The sequence below is a fragment of the Poecilia reticulata genome, chromosome 2, assembly GCF_904066995.2.
Source record: "Poecilia reticulata chromosome 2, P_reticulata-male-v2, whole genome shotgun sequence".
Lineage (NCBI taxonomy): Eukaryota > Metazoa > Chordata > Actinopteri > Cyprinodontiformes > Poeciliidae > Poecilia > Poecilia reticulata.
Window position 1 is genome coordinate 11,489,810 of NC_088831.1, and position 18,968 is coordinate 11,508,777.

The window sequence follows — 18,968 nt, forward strand, 5'->3', positions numbered from 1 at the left end:
TAGTACTTGAGGAAAAAACAGTTTCTTCCTCAAAAACTGCACATAAATTCCTCAAATCTTCACAGAAATCAATCTAAACTTCCTCCACTTCTGTTTACGCAGCCTTAGTTGTTTACATTTTGACTTACCCTCATTACATCACAAAATGCCCGGCGCCATCTTGTGATGTAATGAGGGCAAGTCAAAATGTAACTTGGGAAAAATGTCACAAGTGAAGTAATCTGCTACTGGTTATACAATTATTTACTTCATCTTGGTGAAAAGCTGCTTGTAAATTAATTTTGTCTTATTTCAAGTGTAATAAGATATTTGCATTAAAAAGTGGACAAAAACACTTTGAATGACTTTGTGTATTTGCAGTTCTCTTCTTGTGCCCTTTTTGACCTTAATGTTACAAAAGTTGAACTGGTTATTAGCTCCAACATGAAGTTTTGTTAATCTGGATTAAATTATTAAACGCTGTCAGGACGCTGAGACCAGATCTGACTCCTTATCCAAAAGTTCATAACTTTATTAAAGGACAACAACAACAAAAACAACAAAACATGCTCAAATTAATGATGCAACAACAATAATAATCATTATTAATCTCACAGATTTTATTCTATCAACCAGCAGAGGGAGAGTGAAACTTGTTGTTCTTGTCAGTGTGAACAAATTAATTCTTCTGCTGGAGCTTTTTCAGTCCTTTGGTCCTGGAAAGGAAAACAAATGTTTTGCATTTTGCATCAGCGTTCTGGTTCCATCGCTGGCGCTGAAATGAGGCGAGTCCAGACCTCATTATGCTGCAGTTTACTGAGGGGAACTTCAGAGCTGAAGTCTGTGATTAAATATGGAGACACTTAGCATTATGCAATTAGCTTTGCTCACTTTTTTTGCATTTTAGATCAAATTCTGTTGAAATAATCCAAATTAGACTCATTTGTAGTTGTGAAATTTTCCCTTCATTTTGACATCTTGGTTGGTTTCCTCCTCAGTAAATCTCCAAACTGTAATTGACTCTGAAATGAGGGATATTAGCGATAAGCCCTTCAGGTTTGTTGGAGCTGCTTATCAGCCGGCCATTCTTCCCCCGGCTTTCATTTTCCATCCATCCGTCCATCAGCGCGCGCCGTACTTCCCGACAAGGCTCAGAAATCAATTTGGAGTCGTAAAGCACAGGAAGAGGAGAAGGGCGCGCTTTCAGTCCGGACCGGTCCTGGCGCCGGCCGCCGCCAGGTGTTTGGAGCGTCGTCAGGGGCCGACAACATCCCAGGGCCAAAGCTTTGAAGGTCCTGTGACCGATCGTGCAATTATGTGTGAACTGGGCCGATGTCGAGGCGTCAACACAGGAGATTACAGGTTCATCCTGAATGTCAGTTTACAGTTTCTCTCTCTGATAGGTGAAGGATGAAGTCAATCAGGCATTTTCACTTCATGAGAGTAAAGTCAGCTTTCTGTTTCCTTCAGGGTTGTAAACATAACGCTACACTGGCGGATATTTCTCTTCAAAATGGGAAAAACAATACAACGTGTAATTCAAAAATGGCTGAAATAATTAAGACAAAACCTTTTCAGTTCTGTTTTTGTTTAGACTAAAAACTTCAGACGGATCGAACGTAAAACAGAGAACATGGTAACCAGTTTGAGGTACGAAGGAGGATCCGTCATGCTGTGGGCCCACACAGTAACAGTAAATAACACAGTAACAGTAAATAACACAGTAACAGTCTGTGTTCCCAGGTCTGGGAAAAACACTAAGTTAATATTTTTAATTAAGAAGATATACATTTTTAATTTAAAACATCCTAAGAAACACAGGAAATCGAAATGTTTTGTCGTTCTTCACCGAGGCTGTATGAAATTATCACAGGGTGATATAAAGCTTTCTGTTTTTTAAAGCTTCACTTTTCAGTGGATCGTGAAATTACAGAGTATTTTGAACAAAATTCTGCCAGAAAAAGAGGCCATCTTGGATTTATTTTATAGCAAATTGGTTAAAAAAAACAACAAAAAAAATCCCAGCAGAAATGGTTCAGCAGACATAAAATCTATAGAGGAGAAAATCAAAGAGGAAAACTTTGACAACAAGAATAACCATTGTTACCTCAAGCCAAAAACAAAACAAATAGTTGATATTTTTTACCCTTTATGTGTCAAAAATCTCACCAAAAAACATAAAAACTTTATCAGGTTCAGCTGCTACAAAACAAGAAAATATAAAGAGGAGCAGAAAAGTGGAACTCCTGACTCTGATAAGTGATGTTTGGACATCAAACTCACTCTGCACGCTGTGCGACTTCACATCCCTCCAGTCCATGGAGCCCAGCTCTTTGTACTGGACCAGGTAGAAGCTGATGGGAACGCCGCCGTGAGAGTCCGGCTTCATGAAGGTGACGGTCGCCAGCCGCTGGGAGACGGCCGACAGACGGACGGAGTATGGATTGGAGGGCACGTCTACGAGAAAACAAGAAACAAAAGGCCAGAAACTGCTGAGATCTGAGATGAACAGGGTTTAAAAACGACAGGAGGGAATAAAAAATATGAAAAATAACATTTGATATGGGAGGAAAGGAAAAAAGAACAGAAGGGAAAACAAAAACTGTAAGAAAAATAGGAAGGGAAGAAGGAATTATGATAGGAAAGAAAGAAGGAAGGAAAGAAGAAAAGACATAAAAAGAAAACAAGAAAGGAAGGATAGAAAAGACAGGAAGAGATAAAAACAGGAAGGAAAGAAAAAGCTGATAAACACTGGTAGGAAGGAAGGACAAAAAGATGAAAAAAGAACAAAAGTGGGAAATAGAGGTATGGAAAAAAGAAGACAGAAAAAAGAAAATAAGGAAGAAGAAAGGAGAATTTTCAACAGCAGCAGCAAAGTGACAGGAAACAACAAGAAATAGACTCACACTAACAGAAAACATTAAATATAGATGAATGAACAAAATAAAAAATAACATACTGTACAATAAGAGCAACATTTCAACATGAATAAAGTGAAGTTATAAGAAAAACTCCAGTCCATAAAAATGTGCAACTCAGCTGATGCAACAAACATTACAGATGAACAAAAAGCAAACAGGAAATAACCTGATAGCAGAACAAATATAAAATAAATAAACAAGAAAACAAGGAGATTTAAAATGGATACATAATCAATTGAAGAAATTGTTTAAAATATGTGGTTAGGATATACTTTTTATTTTAATCTTGGCAGTTATTTTCTAATTTGACTTATTATTTTTCTATTCTCTAATACTGCCTGATTAATCTAGTGTCGATATTTTGGGTAGAAGTGGAAAAGAGGTTTTAGAGACTAACAGAAACAACTTTAATGTATTTAACTTTTATTTAACCAGGTGAGTTATAATAAAATACAGACGGGAGAATATTTTGTTCCATACTCATTTTCGTTTTTCATACCTGGGAAACACAGAAATCAACTTTTCCTGTCTCTCTCACCTGCCTGGGCCAGGATGAACTCCTGGTACCGGACTCCGATGTTGTTCCGGGCCGTGCAGTTATACCGGCCAAAGTCTCGGTCCGACATCGGAGTCACCTGAAAAATAAAAATAAACCTTTTATAGAAACATTTTGGAGTGGTCTAGTCAAAGTTCGGACTTCAAATCAGCTTCAAATGATGTTGTGTGACATGTTTTAAGTCAAATGTAGATAAATAAATGCAGGAGATGTAGGATTGACCCTTCAGAGCCTCCGTACCCACCTCCAGCACCGACTTTCCGTCGGTGCCGTAGATCTGCATGTGTGGCGTTCCCTCGGAGATGGTGAAGCGTTCCCTCCTCCACAGCATGGTGGCAGGCGGGTTGGACATCACGTCACAGCTGATGTTCACTGGGTTTCCCTCCCACGAGTAATAGATGGTATGATTAGTCAGGAATTTAGGAATATCTGAGAAAAAAATAAAAACAATTAAGTTAAAGCTGCAGTTTTTACTTTAATAAAAAAATATTTTTTTACTTCTTTGTTGAAGCTCAGTTTGATATGAGAGATAATCTGTGTAAAATGTAACTCTTCTGCCTTGTCCCAGTTCTGACTAGAAACAACCAATCAGAGCCAGTAGGCGGGTCTTAGTGCTGTCAATCATCCTCTGTGCTAGCATAACCTGTTGTGAATGCTCAGGAAAGTTAGCTTGTCCAGTGATGACGGAGGACAAACAGTTTTCCTGTAAGTTAGCATGAGGGTGATTGACAGCGCTAAGCCCCGCCTCCTGGCTCTGGTTTGCTGTTTTATTCAGAAGGCAATAACAGCTCAAAGAAAAGGTGAAGCTCAATCTTTTCATTGTTTATCTGTCTCGTTTTAAATTGTTACAACATGGTGATGCTTCTGCCAAATGCGTAAAAAATATATATTTTTATAAAAGTTACACACTGCTGCTTTAAAACCAGTAAACTGCTGGTGTGTTGAGCATTCATGGCAGCTAATTAAACACTGAAATCAAAGGTGGAGTTGGGATGGATGATCAAAGGCATCTTAACCCACACATTCTGCAGAAGAAGAAAAAAATGCTTTGGATTTAAACCCACTGGAGAGAAACATATGAGTCGACCTCAAGCGGGCGAGTGAAGGATGCAAACAGAGGGTGATAATGAAAGACTGCAGCAGCGGCGGCGGGTGTTGTTGTTGCTGCTCGGACGTTTCCTGGTCCGGCTGCCCGGCTCACTCAGACACACGTTATGCTTGTTTTATGCTCCCTTGCAGGACGCCATTAGAGAGATTGATGTGCGGCTCCCTGTCACAGCTGAGGACGTGCCATCGCCTCGCAGTGACTTAGTAAATGAGTTCATTAGACTCTCCGTCTGAAACATGTTTGCAGTGGAACAGCAGCAACTTCCCACATCCAGACAAACATGTGTGCGTTTCTCCCCTCGCAAACTTTCAAGGGATTTCTTTTCCAAAAATGCCAATTTATCTGACGGCTCAATCTGCTGCGCTGGTATAGTTAAAGCATCTCGTAATGAAGCCAATCTCTCCAAAGCCGAGATGAAGATCTCTGCTGCAGAGCTCATTAGGCAGGGGAGAGGCAGGCTGCCCCAAATAACCCCAAACACGACACGACGAGCAGAGGAAGCCGTCAGCAGGAGAAATCCAGGCTTTTCATTAATTATCACTCTTCAGAGACGATACGACTGCAGGGAGGAGCTGTTTGTAATCATTTCCTCTCCTTTAACAAGACAACCAGCTGGTTTCCACAGGGAATGGGAAACTTTTCACTTCTGGAATAATCTTGACAGGTGTAAATATTTGATGTCAATTTGTTTCATTCGGAAATTATGAAAATTTTCAAAACATTTTGGGAAATAAAAGTCTGGAAAAATCTCTTATATCTAAATAAAAATTAAATACAGCTGAATGAGTGAGGGAAGGTTAGAGAATGAAAGATACTACAGAATGGTTTGTTTTGGTCTAGTCAAAGTCTAGATCTAAACACAAATCAGTGTGACTGAATTTGAGAAGAAGAAAAAGGGTGGAGATATAGCCAAATAGATTTGCACCAAAATTTGAAAATGACACAATTTTTAAGTTTTTATTAGTAAAAAAAATTTCCTTTTTAGACAAAATGCACCAAAGATCTGTCTGCATGAATAATTTTAAATCTAGAACCCCCAAAAAAACAAATGTCCACCGTTTTTGTAATTACTGTCAAAGCTTTTGTGTAAACACAAAACAGCTGAGAGATTAGCCTGGGAAAACAGAGGCCTGCCAGCGCCACAGCTTCACCTGGTGGTGGCAGAGATATTAACCTACTTAGAGCTGGGGAATGTAACTTTTATTAAAAAATATATTTATTTTTACATATTTGTTAAACTATCAGGATGGCATGACAGTGTCAGACAATAATTTGAACTCTTCTGTCTTTTCCCAGTGCTAATTAAAGCAACCAATCAGAACCAGGAGGCGGGTCTTAACGCTGTCAATCACCCACATGTCCTCCACTTTCTCTCTGATAGTGCACAATGAACGCCGAGGCTAGTTAGCATAGCCGCCGATGACATAAATGGTTTTCCTGGAACACTATGCTGTTTCTCTGTTAGCATATTTAGTAGCGCGTACATGAGGTTGTCTGACAGTGCTAAGCCCCTCCCCCTGGCTCTGATTGGTTGTTTTTGTTTGGGAGTGGTGCGTTTCTTCAGATGGCAACAGCAGCTCAGAGAACAGGTGGATCTTTTCACAGATTATCGGTCGTCACATTTTGATCATTTTAACAAATTTATTTAAAAAAAAACAAATTTTTTTAATCAAAGTTACATAACCCAGCTTCAGGACAACAGTAAAGCTCCTCATTTCTGATACATTTTACTATCGAGTTTTACAGAAAAGTGAAAAATACTGTTATGTAAACGTTAGCGTTAGCATTGTAGCACAGCTAGCTGTGACAAGAACCGAGCTCATTAAGAAGCTTTAAAGTTTCCAGTTAATTGTAACTTAACTTACACTCAATGTCCAGAAACATGCTCTTCTGATGGCCTCCTATCCTGCTTTGGGCCTCGCAGTCGAAGCGGCCGAGGTCGCTGAGCCGCACCCCGCTGATGGTCAGCACAGATTTACCGTGACGACCGCGGACCTCGAACCGCCCGTCCCGACTCTGGAAAACAAACACAGAGTTTCTATAAACATACCAAGGAGCAGAAAGTACTGAGAAAAGCTAAGAAATGCTTCATTTTCCAGCTTTGTAGCCGAGAGTGACCCCAGTCTCTTCGCCCTCGCAGGCCGCAGTCTGGTGTCACACCCTGTCGAGGCTAATCCAATAAACTGCCGATACATTACAAGGCCGTTACATCGGTATGAAGACAGATGGCAACAATTTGAAGCGACGGGTCAATTACAGCAGACAAGGCCATCAGTGCAGCCGTCCCTCGTAATGAGATCAAAACACCCTGGAGCGTCCAGGCTGGACGCTTTCCATCAGGTGACCTCGTGACCCCAGGAGGCGTGTAATGGAAACTGTTAAAACACAACTAAGAATATCTTTCTACCACGCTCCTGTTAACAGATAAAACTGCATTTATTCATCAGGAAGTGCAACATTAAGGACAGTGGGTGAGGAAATTGACTCAAATCAGAAACCAAAACAAATTTTACCCCCCACTGAGCTTTTTTGCAGCTTCAATTTTAATCAGAGAGCGATTACCGCCTTCCTTTTTCTTCTCCCGTCTGATTAAAAAGCAAAATAAGACATCAATGGTTTTATTTCCTTTTTACAAAATAAATAACATCTCTCTACAAACAGCATTAAAAAGATTGTGAATTTGCAGTTTTATTTTCAATGTTTTTCCCCTCCCTCACCTGTTGCTTCCAGCCTGAGTGAGTATTGTGTATAAAAAGAGATCTTAATATTTTTTATTTTTCAGTTTCTCAAATCAAAGCTGTTTTTTTCTGCTCCCAATGTAAGATTAAATTCTTCTGTTGCTTCTTTTAAACAAAATAAACTTAAAATGTATTTAAATTTGAAATTTATTCAAACTTAAATACAGTTTAGATTTTTTCTTTTTTTTTTTTACTTCATTTCAAACAAATAACATTACATAGAGGATATTTAACACAATGACCAATATCACAATATTATAATATAAGTAACAGAGAATACTGGTGTTAAGATTTTATCATAGGAATCTACAAAGTAAACTAAATAAAGCAAAAAAAAACAACAAACTAACTATTTTTCTGGTGTTAATTGAATATGTACAGTGATAATGCATGAAATATGACATATTTGCACATATTTCTATTTTATTTGTGATATTGTGCAGCTCAAATTCAAAGTAAATACGTTATTATTGATGTTTTTGATGCATTTTAGGAGTTTCTTGACTTCTAGAAATGTTTCAGAGATGATATAAATCTGCAATTTTTCAACTATTCTATTCGATTTGAGATATTGTGCCGCTCCAATTCAAAGTAAATAAATTATTGAACGTTTCTCGTCCTTTAAATGCGGCTTAGGGATCCTGAGATCAGAGATAAAGCAAATCTGGTCCATAATTGTAGTTTTCTGACATTTCTCCTCTCTGCTAGCAGCTTCCACCGTTACTGTTTGCCTCCATCTGTATTCCCATCCTTGTGTACATTTGCATATTTAGGCCGCTGTATTCCTGTGCACACTCTGCCTCTGTTTTCCCCATAAATCAACGCACAGTTCTCTCTTTGTAATGCCCTCCTGTCGCCCCCCGACCCAAACGCTCCTCTCCTGCTCCAGACTCCGGCTTGATCCTGTTTGGAACGGCTTTCGTTTTGTCGTCACGAAGCTTTCAGCTAACGAGGTGGAGCGCCGCTTAAAGGCTCGGCTCTGGTCGCTTTGCGACTTCGCTTGTTTGCCTGGCGAGTGGCACTGAATGAGGATGCTGAGGATGAGGCAGCAGAGAGAGAGAGAAAGAGAAAGAGGAAGAGGAAATCTTCTGAGTCAGGAAATTACTCCCCCACTGACAGGGCCTGTGTGTGGAGACAAACTCGCGCCCTGAAGCTCGGCCTGCTTGATATGCAGCTCAGTCACCTGGCCTAACGTGAACAGAGAGCCGCATGTAGGAACAGCAACAGGAAGCACCAATATCTCTCTGCGTTTGCATGAAGCACACAAACTCTTAAATGTATTTTGGAGACTGTGACTGCGTTATTTTAGTTTTAGTTTCAGATATTAAAAATGTCAGTGGTAAATGTCAGCGAGGCACATCTGATACTCGGTGCTTTGTGGTGGGGATGAACATCAGGTCTGCGGCGTCCGCCTGGTTTTTATGAGTCCTGCGCCACCTCGACCTCACCGTGGCAACAAAATGACATTTAATAATGGCTTTTCTGCTTCAAGGAAATGGAGGCCAGAGAGATGGGTTAAAAGTGAAACAAAGCCAGTTGGTGGCTAAACATTTCAATTCTCGAAATCGAAGGATAGACGGTAGCATCTGCGACTGCTTCTCCAAGGCTACCTTTTTATTATAATACATACAATAAAGGAGCAAAGGTTTCACTGAATTTTGTTGAATTACATGTGGAAAAAACAAGGAAGCTGTACTCAGAAAAAAGCAATCCAGAAAAAAGCACGAACAGCCAACAATTTGATGGTTTGATAAAGATTTCACGCTGGTGGAGACTCTCAGTCAATTAGGACAAGGAAATGATGACCACTTCAATAGATGAGAACTAAACTGTTCCTCATAAAAATGTAAAATATGTGTTGCTTTGGGAAAAAGTGAAGAAAATGTTACTTATTGAACCAGTTAAAACATTATTAACACTGTAGTGGATCATGTCATGGACCCTCTATGCGCCACTGTTTACGTCCGGAGATTTTGCACAACGCTGGAGGCCAAAATAACGCAGAAAAACAGCTGAAGAACAACACAAAACCACTTTTTTTCTCGGGCTCGGTGTCGGCTATGCTACACACAGACTTGTTGCCATGGCAACAGACAACACCACCCTACGTATCAGGATTCAACACCAAAAACAACACAAAGAACAGAACCTTTAGTCCATTACAGTATTCTATTTTTAGGCTTGATGTTTATTTAATAAGCGACGGTAGTTTAGCTACTGCTGCTATTAGCTAAGCTAACACTGTGTTGGTAGATTAGCTGCCACTGCTAATAGCTAAGCTAACACTGCGGTGGTTGATTAGCCAATTTAAACACCTGCTCTACTGATGATCTGTCAGAGCTGGTGCGTGGTTCACCTTTTTTTTTTAATTGAACTGAAACACATTGAATTCCACATCACGTCTACATGTTATGGTTTTCAAAGTCAAGTTAGCATAGCTGAGCTACTTCCCTCTCTCTCTCTCCCTCTCTCGCCAATTTTTCTCTTAATTAAAACTTTTTCCTGACCTCGTTATTTAGTTGACATCATATTGAATTAGTAGCAAAGCACTGTGTCTCTTTTTCTTTTATATATCACGAATAGATTTAAGATTTAAGGCATCATATTGACAACTTAACAGCTAAAACCAATGCTAGTCATCGTTAGCAAGCAGCTATTGATGACTAGCATTCATCAACAGAGTAAAATTAAAAAATGTCCTACTATTTTTCTAAAATGATACATAAGAGTAACTTAGAACTTTAAAAAAAATCCCTAATCTAATCGAATCAAATATTAATTACATTAACCATAATTATCCATTTGAGGTGTTGGTGCTGATGTGTCGCACTTTATTTTATCCCAGTTTTGTTGCTTGTTTGCTGACCTCCAATCCAAAAGGTGGCGCCAAACACAACAGAAAATGTTGAAATTGAAAATGTAAAACAGCAGCGAAACAAAACAAATATTTATTACGTTCAATTTTTTGCTTTCAATGTAAAGCTTTTCAGAATAAACGTTAATAAATTCAGTGACAATATTTCAAAGGCAACATTTCTTCTCTGTTTCACTTTAAGTTGTCGTTGTTTTAGCCTCGTAGGTTCATAGAAACGTCTGAATGTTGACGTTTTATTGTGAAAGGACGGACTACGCTACTTTTTCTGGATTGAGAATCTAATCTTAATGACAATCAGTGGCATTTTTAAAAAGCATATTGCTGGTTGCTTCTGCAGATTTCTGAGTCACTTGGTCTCTTTTTCAGCATAACTGTGTTTATTTGTGCCATATTATTTATGGACAAAGTGACTCACAGAGATTCTCAAAAAGGCTCTTAAGTCCTCTCAGAAACATCCATCAAAACTCTGTTTTAATCACTGAGTTTATTTCCGTCATGCTTCCATCAGTAGCTCCTTACACTGGGATGATAGGAACAAATAAAACCCCTACCTCACCACACCAAGCAATGAAACAATACACCAACTCAAATCCTCCTTCAGCACATAATTAAATCCTACAAACTGCCTCCCATTACGCTCTCTTTCCGAGGGTCATGGTGTTAGCAGAGAAAGAAAGAGGAAGCAAGCAACATTATGTAGAGAGTAAAACTAAGCCTCTCGGTGCAAGACGCCTCAGCGGGAGGAGAGAGCGCGGGCTGGATATGCAGATTGGAGAGCAAATTGAGAGAGGAGCATTCTGCCTTAAACCCAAATGACTGCTGCCATCCATCACGCCCGGGCGCCGCTCGACTCATGTTTGTCTTTGCGCATGTTTAGGTGTGTTGGTTTGCTCCGCGCATTTCCATAATTGCATTTGCAGTGGGGGGAGAGAAGCACTTACTCTCATTTTCGGCTGTGATTTATCAAGCCGAGCGATTCGAGCCAACACACACATTCATTTATCTCCGCCGTGACCTTTTTCCCAGCAAAAGATCGTCTGGCTCCTTTGTTTTGTTTTTTTTTGTCCTTCTGTGGAAACCTCAGTCCAATGCTAACACACTGACAGAACGTTGTTGAAAAATAATTACTGCTCCCAGAAACGTCTTGAGTCAAACCCAGAGTCTTTGAGGCCGGATCACACGATGCCTTGTTAGGTGGAAGGAAAGCACCAAACAAAGTGTAAACTGAAACGTTTACCTTGAAAACTTCAAGGTCCTTGGTGCTTCTTTTTGCCTGGAGCGAAACAAAATAAAAAACGCGAGCTGATTTCCTGTGAGACTATAAACTCAGCCAGGTATGAGCGCAGGGTGAACGTGCATAAGTTATGTCTTTGAGCCTTTTAACATTTATAAACGTTTGGAAAAGACAGCCATCTATTTGTGTCTGCTGCTCCTTAAATTATACCTGTTTGACCCCAGAATGTGGATTTCACAACGTTAACCTCTGCAAGACTTAAAATGACCTAAAACATGAAGATGGGAAATGAAATATTAATATTTAAACAGTTTCCATTACATGTACTGTCCGCAGTTTAATATTCACGAGACAATGGTGATGTTGGAAAAATGCACATCGTAATATTGAATTTATCGTTTAATATACATGAGTTCAAGTGTAACAAACACCTAAAGTGACTTTATTTTTTGCTGATAAACTAAAGAGTTTTTTTTAGGTTGTCTCCTTGATTCTGTGAATTTTGACATTTTTGTGTTTATATTTTTGCTTAAATGGTTTGACGGTTCATAGGCAACAAAGATTAAAGCTTCATGTGTGTGTTAATATAGCAAAAAAATTTATCATTAAGCAAACAGTGTTTATTTTAAAGCTAAAAACTGTCTAAAAAGGTTATTTCAAATTCAAATTCAAAATACTTTATTGGCCTCAAAAGGAAAATTAAATGTTGTTCAGGGCGCTATCTCTGTTTCTATGTGAATTTAAAATTTTTTTCTGTAAATTTGTTTATTTCCGCATTAATTTGCATAAAAAAATAAAAAAAGAGCGTTTTCGCCATGAAAGTCTCCAACAAAACAGAAGAAAAAGTTTCTAACTTGTCACCAATAATTTTTTTGATAAATTCATCAGAGGTGTCTGGAAAGTAGCTAAATGTAGCAAGAACATTTATAAGTTTGCGACATTTTGCCCCTCCTCTGATGTCCCCCACTTAGCCACGCCCCCTGTGTCTCTTGGCTCCGCCCACTTTTCTGGGTGGATTTAATGTTTAGTTACACTTTCAAAGTTGTAGTTTTTAAAATGTTGACTGAAACCATGTAGAATGACTTTTATAGCATGTCATGAAGTGTGGTGGTTGGAGGTGAGGAGAGACGCAGGACCCAGGTTATAGATGAAAAATGATGAATTTAATGATGAAGCTCGACAGTCCAATACAGGCGGCACGGCAGAGAATATAGCACGCAGCTAATACCGGTAGCACTGATACACAGAAGACTGACAACTAGAGCTGACGCCGACACAGGACTTCCCAGTTCTACTGTGTCGGCTAATTAACAACGACCAGGACGTAAGACGTACGTTTGACAAGGACCCAACGAAGAACACAGATAACAGGTGGGACTAAATACACTGGCAGGGTAATCACAGGAACGAGACACAGCTGGGATCAATCAGCGGGGAGGACGCAGAGACAGAGACTCACAGGGAACAGGATAACAATAAACACAGAAAAACTCAAAAATAAACACAGAAAACCACGGACCACGACATAGCATCAACGTGGAATATTTGTTTTGGTAATTTTGAAGAAGAAAAATCAAAACGTAAGCTCTGTCACTGAAATCTCTCTGTTTGGTGTGAAAACTTGGCCAACTTCCTCCTCACCCCTTCCAAGTTATGCCCCATTTGTTTTACACAACGTTAAGTGGACCGCTTGGTGTTTGACGCAGCAAACAACACACACACGCGCACGCACGCACGTACGCGCACACACACACACACACACGCACACGCACGCACGCACACACACACACACACACGCACACACACAACACACACACACACACACACACACGCACGCACGCACGCACGCACGCACACACACACACACGCACGCACACACGCACACACACACACACACACACACACATAAAGAGAGCCAGATGGACTTTCTGGCAGCGTCTACCTTGTCTCCGTCCACGAAGGTCTGTCCGTCACTGGCTCTCCTCCAGGAGATGTCAGGCAGAGGCTCGCCCTCGGCCACGCAGGAGATCATCACGGCGCTGCCCTCCACGGCTGTCACGTTCTTCAGCTGGGTGATGTGGGGCTGGACTGCCGGCCGGCCGCAGAGGACGAGAGAAATAAATTAGAGAAGAAAGAGCAGAGAGGAAGGACAGAGGAAGCAGGAGTGAAACTGTCAAGTGTGTGCTGCAACTCGTAAAGTAGAGTAGATGAAGGCGATACCGCGGGGTTTAGACACAGAGCTGATGCATGACTTTGCACTGACGATATAGGCCAAGATCATTTGTTCGCCGCAGTCACACCTCACAGCTTTGATGTAGTGGGGTACGATGGCCTCTTGTCCCTTTTTGCATTGATTCAACGGCGACAGAAAACCGACTTTGGTGCAGTTTTGAGGCACGAACCTCGGTGTTTCTTTGAATAAATATAGATTTTTGTCTGGGAAGACTCCTCTCCAACACCGTGTGATTTGCTTTTGATGCACTAAGAGCAGATAAGTGCTGCAAAGCCACCGAGGGCCGGTCCCTCCTCGCTTCCACCTGATAAGGTGCACTAAGCAAGCCCTGATGCATGTCAAGGGCGCGGCGCGCGCTACATGAATCATGGATTACTCTCTCCATGTAAATCCTTAGCAGGCGGCTAAGACGTAGCGTGGCATCAAATCCGAAAGGAAACGAGGAAGCGAACAGGAAACGGTGAGCTGAAGGCTTTTAGCGGCGCTCGGAGGCGGAGTCCTGGGACTGTTCTGGCAATTTCACATGTTAGCATGCTAGCCTCGGGGTGGAGGAGCCATCGCTGGGGATTTGGAGAGCTTGTCAAAACACGAGGGTCACACACACGTACACACCAACACACACCTGCATTATTTTACCTCCCAGCACCTTCAGTAAACAGATCAATGATCTGAGGACGGAAACGGGTTTGTGGGTAAATACCAGCCTGAGACGGTTGGAGAAGAGCAAACATGTAGATCCATTTACTGAAGGATCAGTTTTTACTAAATTACTTAGAATTGGAACAACTTGGACTTAATTACTAAGAAATAGGTGTTAAATAGATGCAAATATTAAAATTTTTCAGCAATAATTGCAATTACAGTAAAGTAATATTGGTATTAATGCCATGCAAAGGCTAAACATGGTTTTATACATGTGGCTGCTTCTACATATTGCACAAATTTCACTTATATTTATAAAACCTCCACTTATTATTCTTTTCTTCTTTTTATATTATTTTATAGTTTATCCAGCTGGAATCATAATTTTGTTCTGTTATGTTGAATGACAATAAAGATAATCTGAATCTGAATTGCATTTGAAGCCTGGACTTTGATTAGGCCACTCCAGAAACTGTTTTTGGAGCCATTCACAGCTGAACTTGCGTCATTTTTTTGTTTCTTCAGGTTAACTTTTATAGTAACATTCATTTTGATGATTTGAAACAAGAAAATAAACAAAAATTGAAGAAATCAGTAAGGATGCAAATAAATTTTTACAACACTGACAAATCATCTTGACCAATAACCAGTTCATTAAATGCTAATTAATTATGTATAGCGACTGAATGAAAAAATTGCCTCTTTTTAAAAAATAGTTTTAAACACCAAAAATGTCCTAATATGAATATCTAACATTTACAGTCCCCCATATCTCAACTCTTGGTGGTTCAACTTCAAAAGTTGGAGACTTAAGTCCAAATTTTTACCATTATATTTGAAAAAAATGTGAATTATGCCTAAAAACTAAGTCTGTTGCAGAATTTAAATAAAATCCCAATCCCAAAGGAAGTCCAGCCAGAATTAGTGGAGAAGTTTCTTGGAAATAAATGAAGTTAGAAAAGATGCAGCGACATCAATGGTTTGGACACTGAAAGGTTTTTACAGGTGAACTCCAGAGCCAAGTTAGTCATCTTTTAACTACAAAACAGAGCGACAGAGAAACATCTCAAACTGGCAGGAGAAAACACAGAAACTCTGCAGCAGGATTAGAAAAGCTGCACAGAAACTACCTTTTTACGCTGCTGCCATCTGGCAGTGGAGATGGCTCTGTGGTACCGACAGAAGCAAAATGTTCTTCAAAAACAAAAAGCTGTATGTCTGAATGGTGGAAATGATGGAAAAGTTTGATTTTACTAAAAAAGAACAAAAAGTTATCCTAGAAGCAGCTTTTCTGAAGCCATATATTCCTTAAAAATGCTGAAATTCTGGAAACATTTTCACTATATTGTAAAGTCTAATCCTTTATAGAGCTGTAACGATTCCTGGAATGACTCGAGTATCTCGATTGTTAAAAGTCCTTCAGGAAAATGTATCAAAGCTTCGTTAAATTATGTTTTATTATTTAGCACACCTTTTTGTGATTATTCATGCTGCGCAGCGCTCTCACTTCCGCCTGAGTTGTTGATGAAAGCTAAGTGTTAGCAACATAACGTTAAATTTTTAAGCTTGTTCCAGGGGGATTTTATTGATTGATGATAATGTCCAGGTTTTTAGTATTTTTTTGAGAGACCAATAGGCATCCTTAAAATGACTGATGCAAAGCCTGGAGTACGACAGGCTTTCTCCTCCAGGAGCTGCTGCCTGGTGACCGGTGTTCAGAGCGAACAGCGGTGAAGCGCGCAGCAGGTGGCTGCGTTGCAGATGATTAACGTAAGTGTAGCTTTACGGAGGAACTGGAAAACAAATGAACCACCATCTTGATCTCAATAAATGGGTGGTGGAGCGCATCATGACGATAGAGCTGTTAGTTTTGTTTTTATGCATGACAAAGGAGCCAAATCCCGTCGCTAACATGGACAAAAAAGCTTTAAGTGGCTGAACAAAGTGAGAATTCATCTACTAAACTGACTGAAGACGAAAACATAAACTAAAGATTAGGATTAAATAAGTGTTCACTTCTTCCTGCTCCATTTCAAACAGAAAGGTAATAGTAAACATTTTTTTTGTTCCTGCTCATTTATGTACATGATTTCTACTGTCTGCTTGTTTTCTTGTTTTTAAAAAGCTGTTTGAAATAAATAACAAAAATCAAATCAAATCATTTTTTATGAGCGTTTTTGTGAGCCTGCCTCAGATTTTTGTGTAACTTTTCTTTAGGTTAACTTAGAAAGTGAGCTGTTATTGTTACAAGTTAATTTTATAAACTACAGAAAAGTTACTGTTACTGAAGCTCAAATATGAAAAAATGGATTGATGTTGGTAACACAGTTATTATGTTAGATTTAGCTTCATTTTAGCAATTTTTAAAAATACTTGTAAGAATAATCGATAGATTGCTAAAATATTTGTTTACAACAACCCTAATCCTTCACAAAGCTTTGCAGAAGTGCAATATTATATTTTTCTGAAGAATTAAAGGCTGCAAACATTTCTGAGCTTTTCATGATATTCACATGTTTTAGATCTGCTTGGCAACAGGGATAATTTCCTAAATCTCACTCTTTAAAGCCAAATCAGAACAATTTGGAGCTCATTCAACATCCAGTATCGGTTCTCAAATAACAGCACAAACCTGCTCTAGAGCTATTTTTATTCAACGACAAAAGATCACGGAGAAAACAAGTCAAAATTACCTTAAACAATTGACCGACTCACTTTAAGGCTTCATAATGAGACCAAATGGCTGCAGGGATGATTTCTGCTAAGAGGGAGCACTCAGGATGATTGGCCACATCTATTACACTTTCTAAAAGCTTTTAAAACTTTCACAGCTCTTGGAAACACACAAAGTACACACAGTGAAAGGTTTGAATGGCTGATGTAGTGAGTGAGCTCTTCATCATCAGCGCATGTGGAGCTGCTCTGCCTCAGATTCCCCTCATTGTGAAAACATTACATGGAAAACGTCTCATTCATCAAGATCCCTCTGCTGGGAACGTTATTAATAAAGAATTATCTGCAATATTTCAGGTCTAAATGAGAGAGAGCCGAGATGCATTTTGATGAGAAGAGTCGAGAATTAAACGACCTTCAAAGTTTTGGATTATCGTAAAGACTTTTTACGTTGTTTCTTTTTGTGTAGCACATTACAGAAATTACAAAGTTAAACAAACAAAATACACTATAATGAATAGTTTCTGAAAACAAAGACCATCTGTTGAAGGCATTTTAAATCAGCAACCAACAACTTTTACAATTAATGAGGGTGAAACTTTATTATTTAAGGTCGACCTTCGTTGTTAATGCTGTCACTTTAATTGTTTGTGCTAAGCTAAACGTGTTTTATTTCTTTTGGCACTTTCTGTTGCTCTGTTTTGCTGCAGCTCCCTCAAGTGGTGAGTTTAGGTTACTACACATTATTTAAGCAGCCTTTGTCAGTAATTTTGCATTTTAATTTGACGCTTTGTTGGATGTTTTTTGACATTATTAAACTGAAGTTTTCCCATTTCTGAACATCTTTTGTCTCCATCTCTCCCAGTTATCCAACCTCACTTTCTTTGTTGTTTTTTATGCATCATTTTCCACAGGAAGTTGTCGCTTATGTTTTTAAATCTAGCTTAACCACTCAGATTTGATTCAGTTTTAAGATAAATAACTTTTAATAATAAAGCAAAAGTTTTTATCTATGGTAAACATTAAACTTGGTGACTGATTATGTTAATCCTGAAGGTGTGGTTCAAATATGTCAACGCAAATAAAATAAAATAAAAAAGTCTAAAACCTTCAGTAAAAATGTTAGACTTTAGAAAAGTACTTCAGCCTGATGGAAAAAAATAAATAAAGGCTGAACTAATTTCAATAAAACATCTTTATATTACAACCCCAAACTCTTGAGGTCTTGTCTGCTAAAAATATAAAAATGTTTTTTCTTCTTTAAACCTTGTAGATCCTACTTTAGACAAAAACATTCATCTCCAATATTTAATAGACTTTAACCTTTTAAAGTCCACACTGTGTCTGGATCACTGGTTATTACTGGAACATAAAATGCATTAGATGGAAAAAAAGCAGAAACAGTCGAAGTCTGACGTTAAATCTGATCGATTGAAAAACTGCTCTCCTTTCACTGCATGTTTTTGCTTCCATCTTCTGACATAAAGCAGAAAAAAGTGTTGAAAGCGTCTCCATCATCCAGCCGGTTGGATTACGACTCCCTTTATCACTATAATTACAGTTTATTATATCAGTTAGAAGCCAGGCATTACATTATTATATGTATGATGTAAGCCACTAGAAAATGCTATTTATGTGTCAAAAAGACAAGAAAGTAACATAAACACGCTGTGTGAGTGTTTAAAATTGCACAATTAAAGCTGGAAAAAGCTGCTGTTTTCAAATGAGTTTTATTTTTACCGTCTCTGTTGGAAGTTTTGATGTTACATAAAGCTCTTATCCCACCCACAGACAGCCGTCAGGAAGCAAAAATGTTCAACTTGCTGCATCGGATTGGCCTAATGCGTGTTGTTTGTTGTTTTAGCCGAGCAGATCCATAAAACAAATGTCAGCACAGATTTTCCCTCCTGGATCCACCGCTAATAGCCAACAAGCTCTAATGATAAAAGCCACCGCTGGGCCCGTTCTGCTACATCATCTACATTTTTCGGTTTATTTAAAACAGCTGA

General features: G+C 39.1%; 1 protein-coding gene across 4 annotated transcripts in view; it reads right to left on the minus strand.

Moving 5' to 3' along the window:
• Window positions 1-18,968, minus strand: part of ncam2a (neural cell adhesion molecule 2a) — a 315,525-nt gene that overhangs the window by 26,625 nt on the left and 269,932 nt on the right. For all 4 annotated transcript variants that reach the window (XM_008429298.3, XM_008429289.3, XM_008429279.3 and 1 more), the window contains exons 8-12: window positions 13,354-13,499; window positions 6,430-6,580; window positions 3,701-3,885; window positions 3,439-3,535; window positions 2,263-2,436 (exon numbers count right to left, since the gene is read on the minus strand). In XM_008429298.3, coding sequence (XP_008427520.2) covers window positions 2,263-2,436; window positions 3,439-3,535; window positions 3,701-3,885; window positions 6,430-6,580; window positions 13,354-13,499 — 753 coding nt within the window. The remainder of the gene's footprint in view (window positions 1-2,262; window positions 2,437-3,438; window positions 3,536-3,700; window positions 3,886-6,429; window positions 6,581-13,353; window positions 13,500-18,968) is intronic.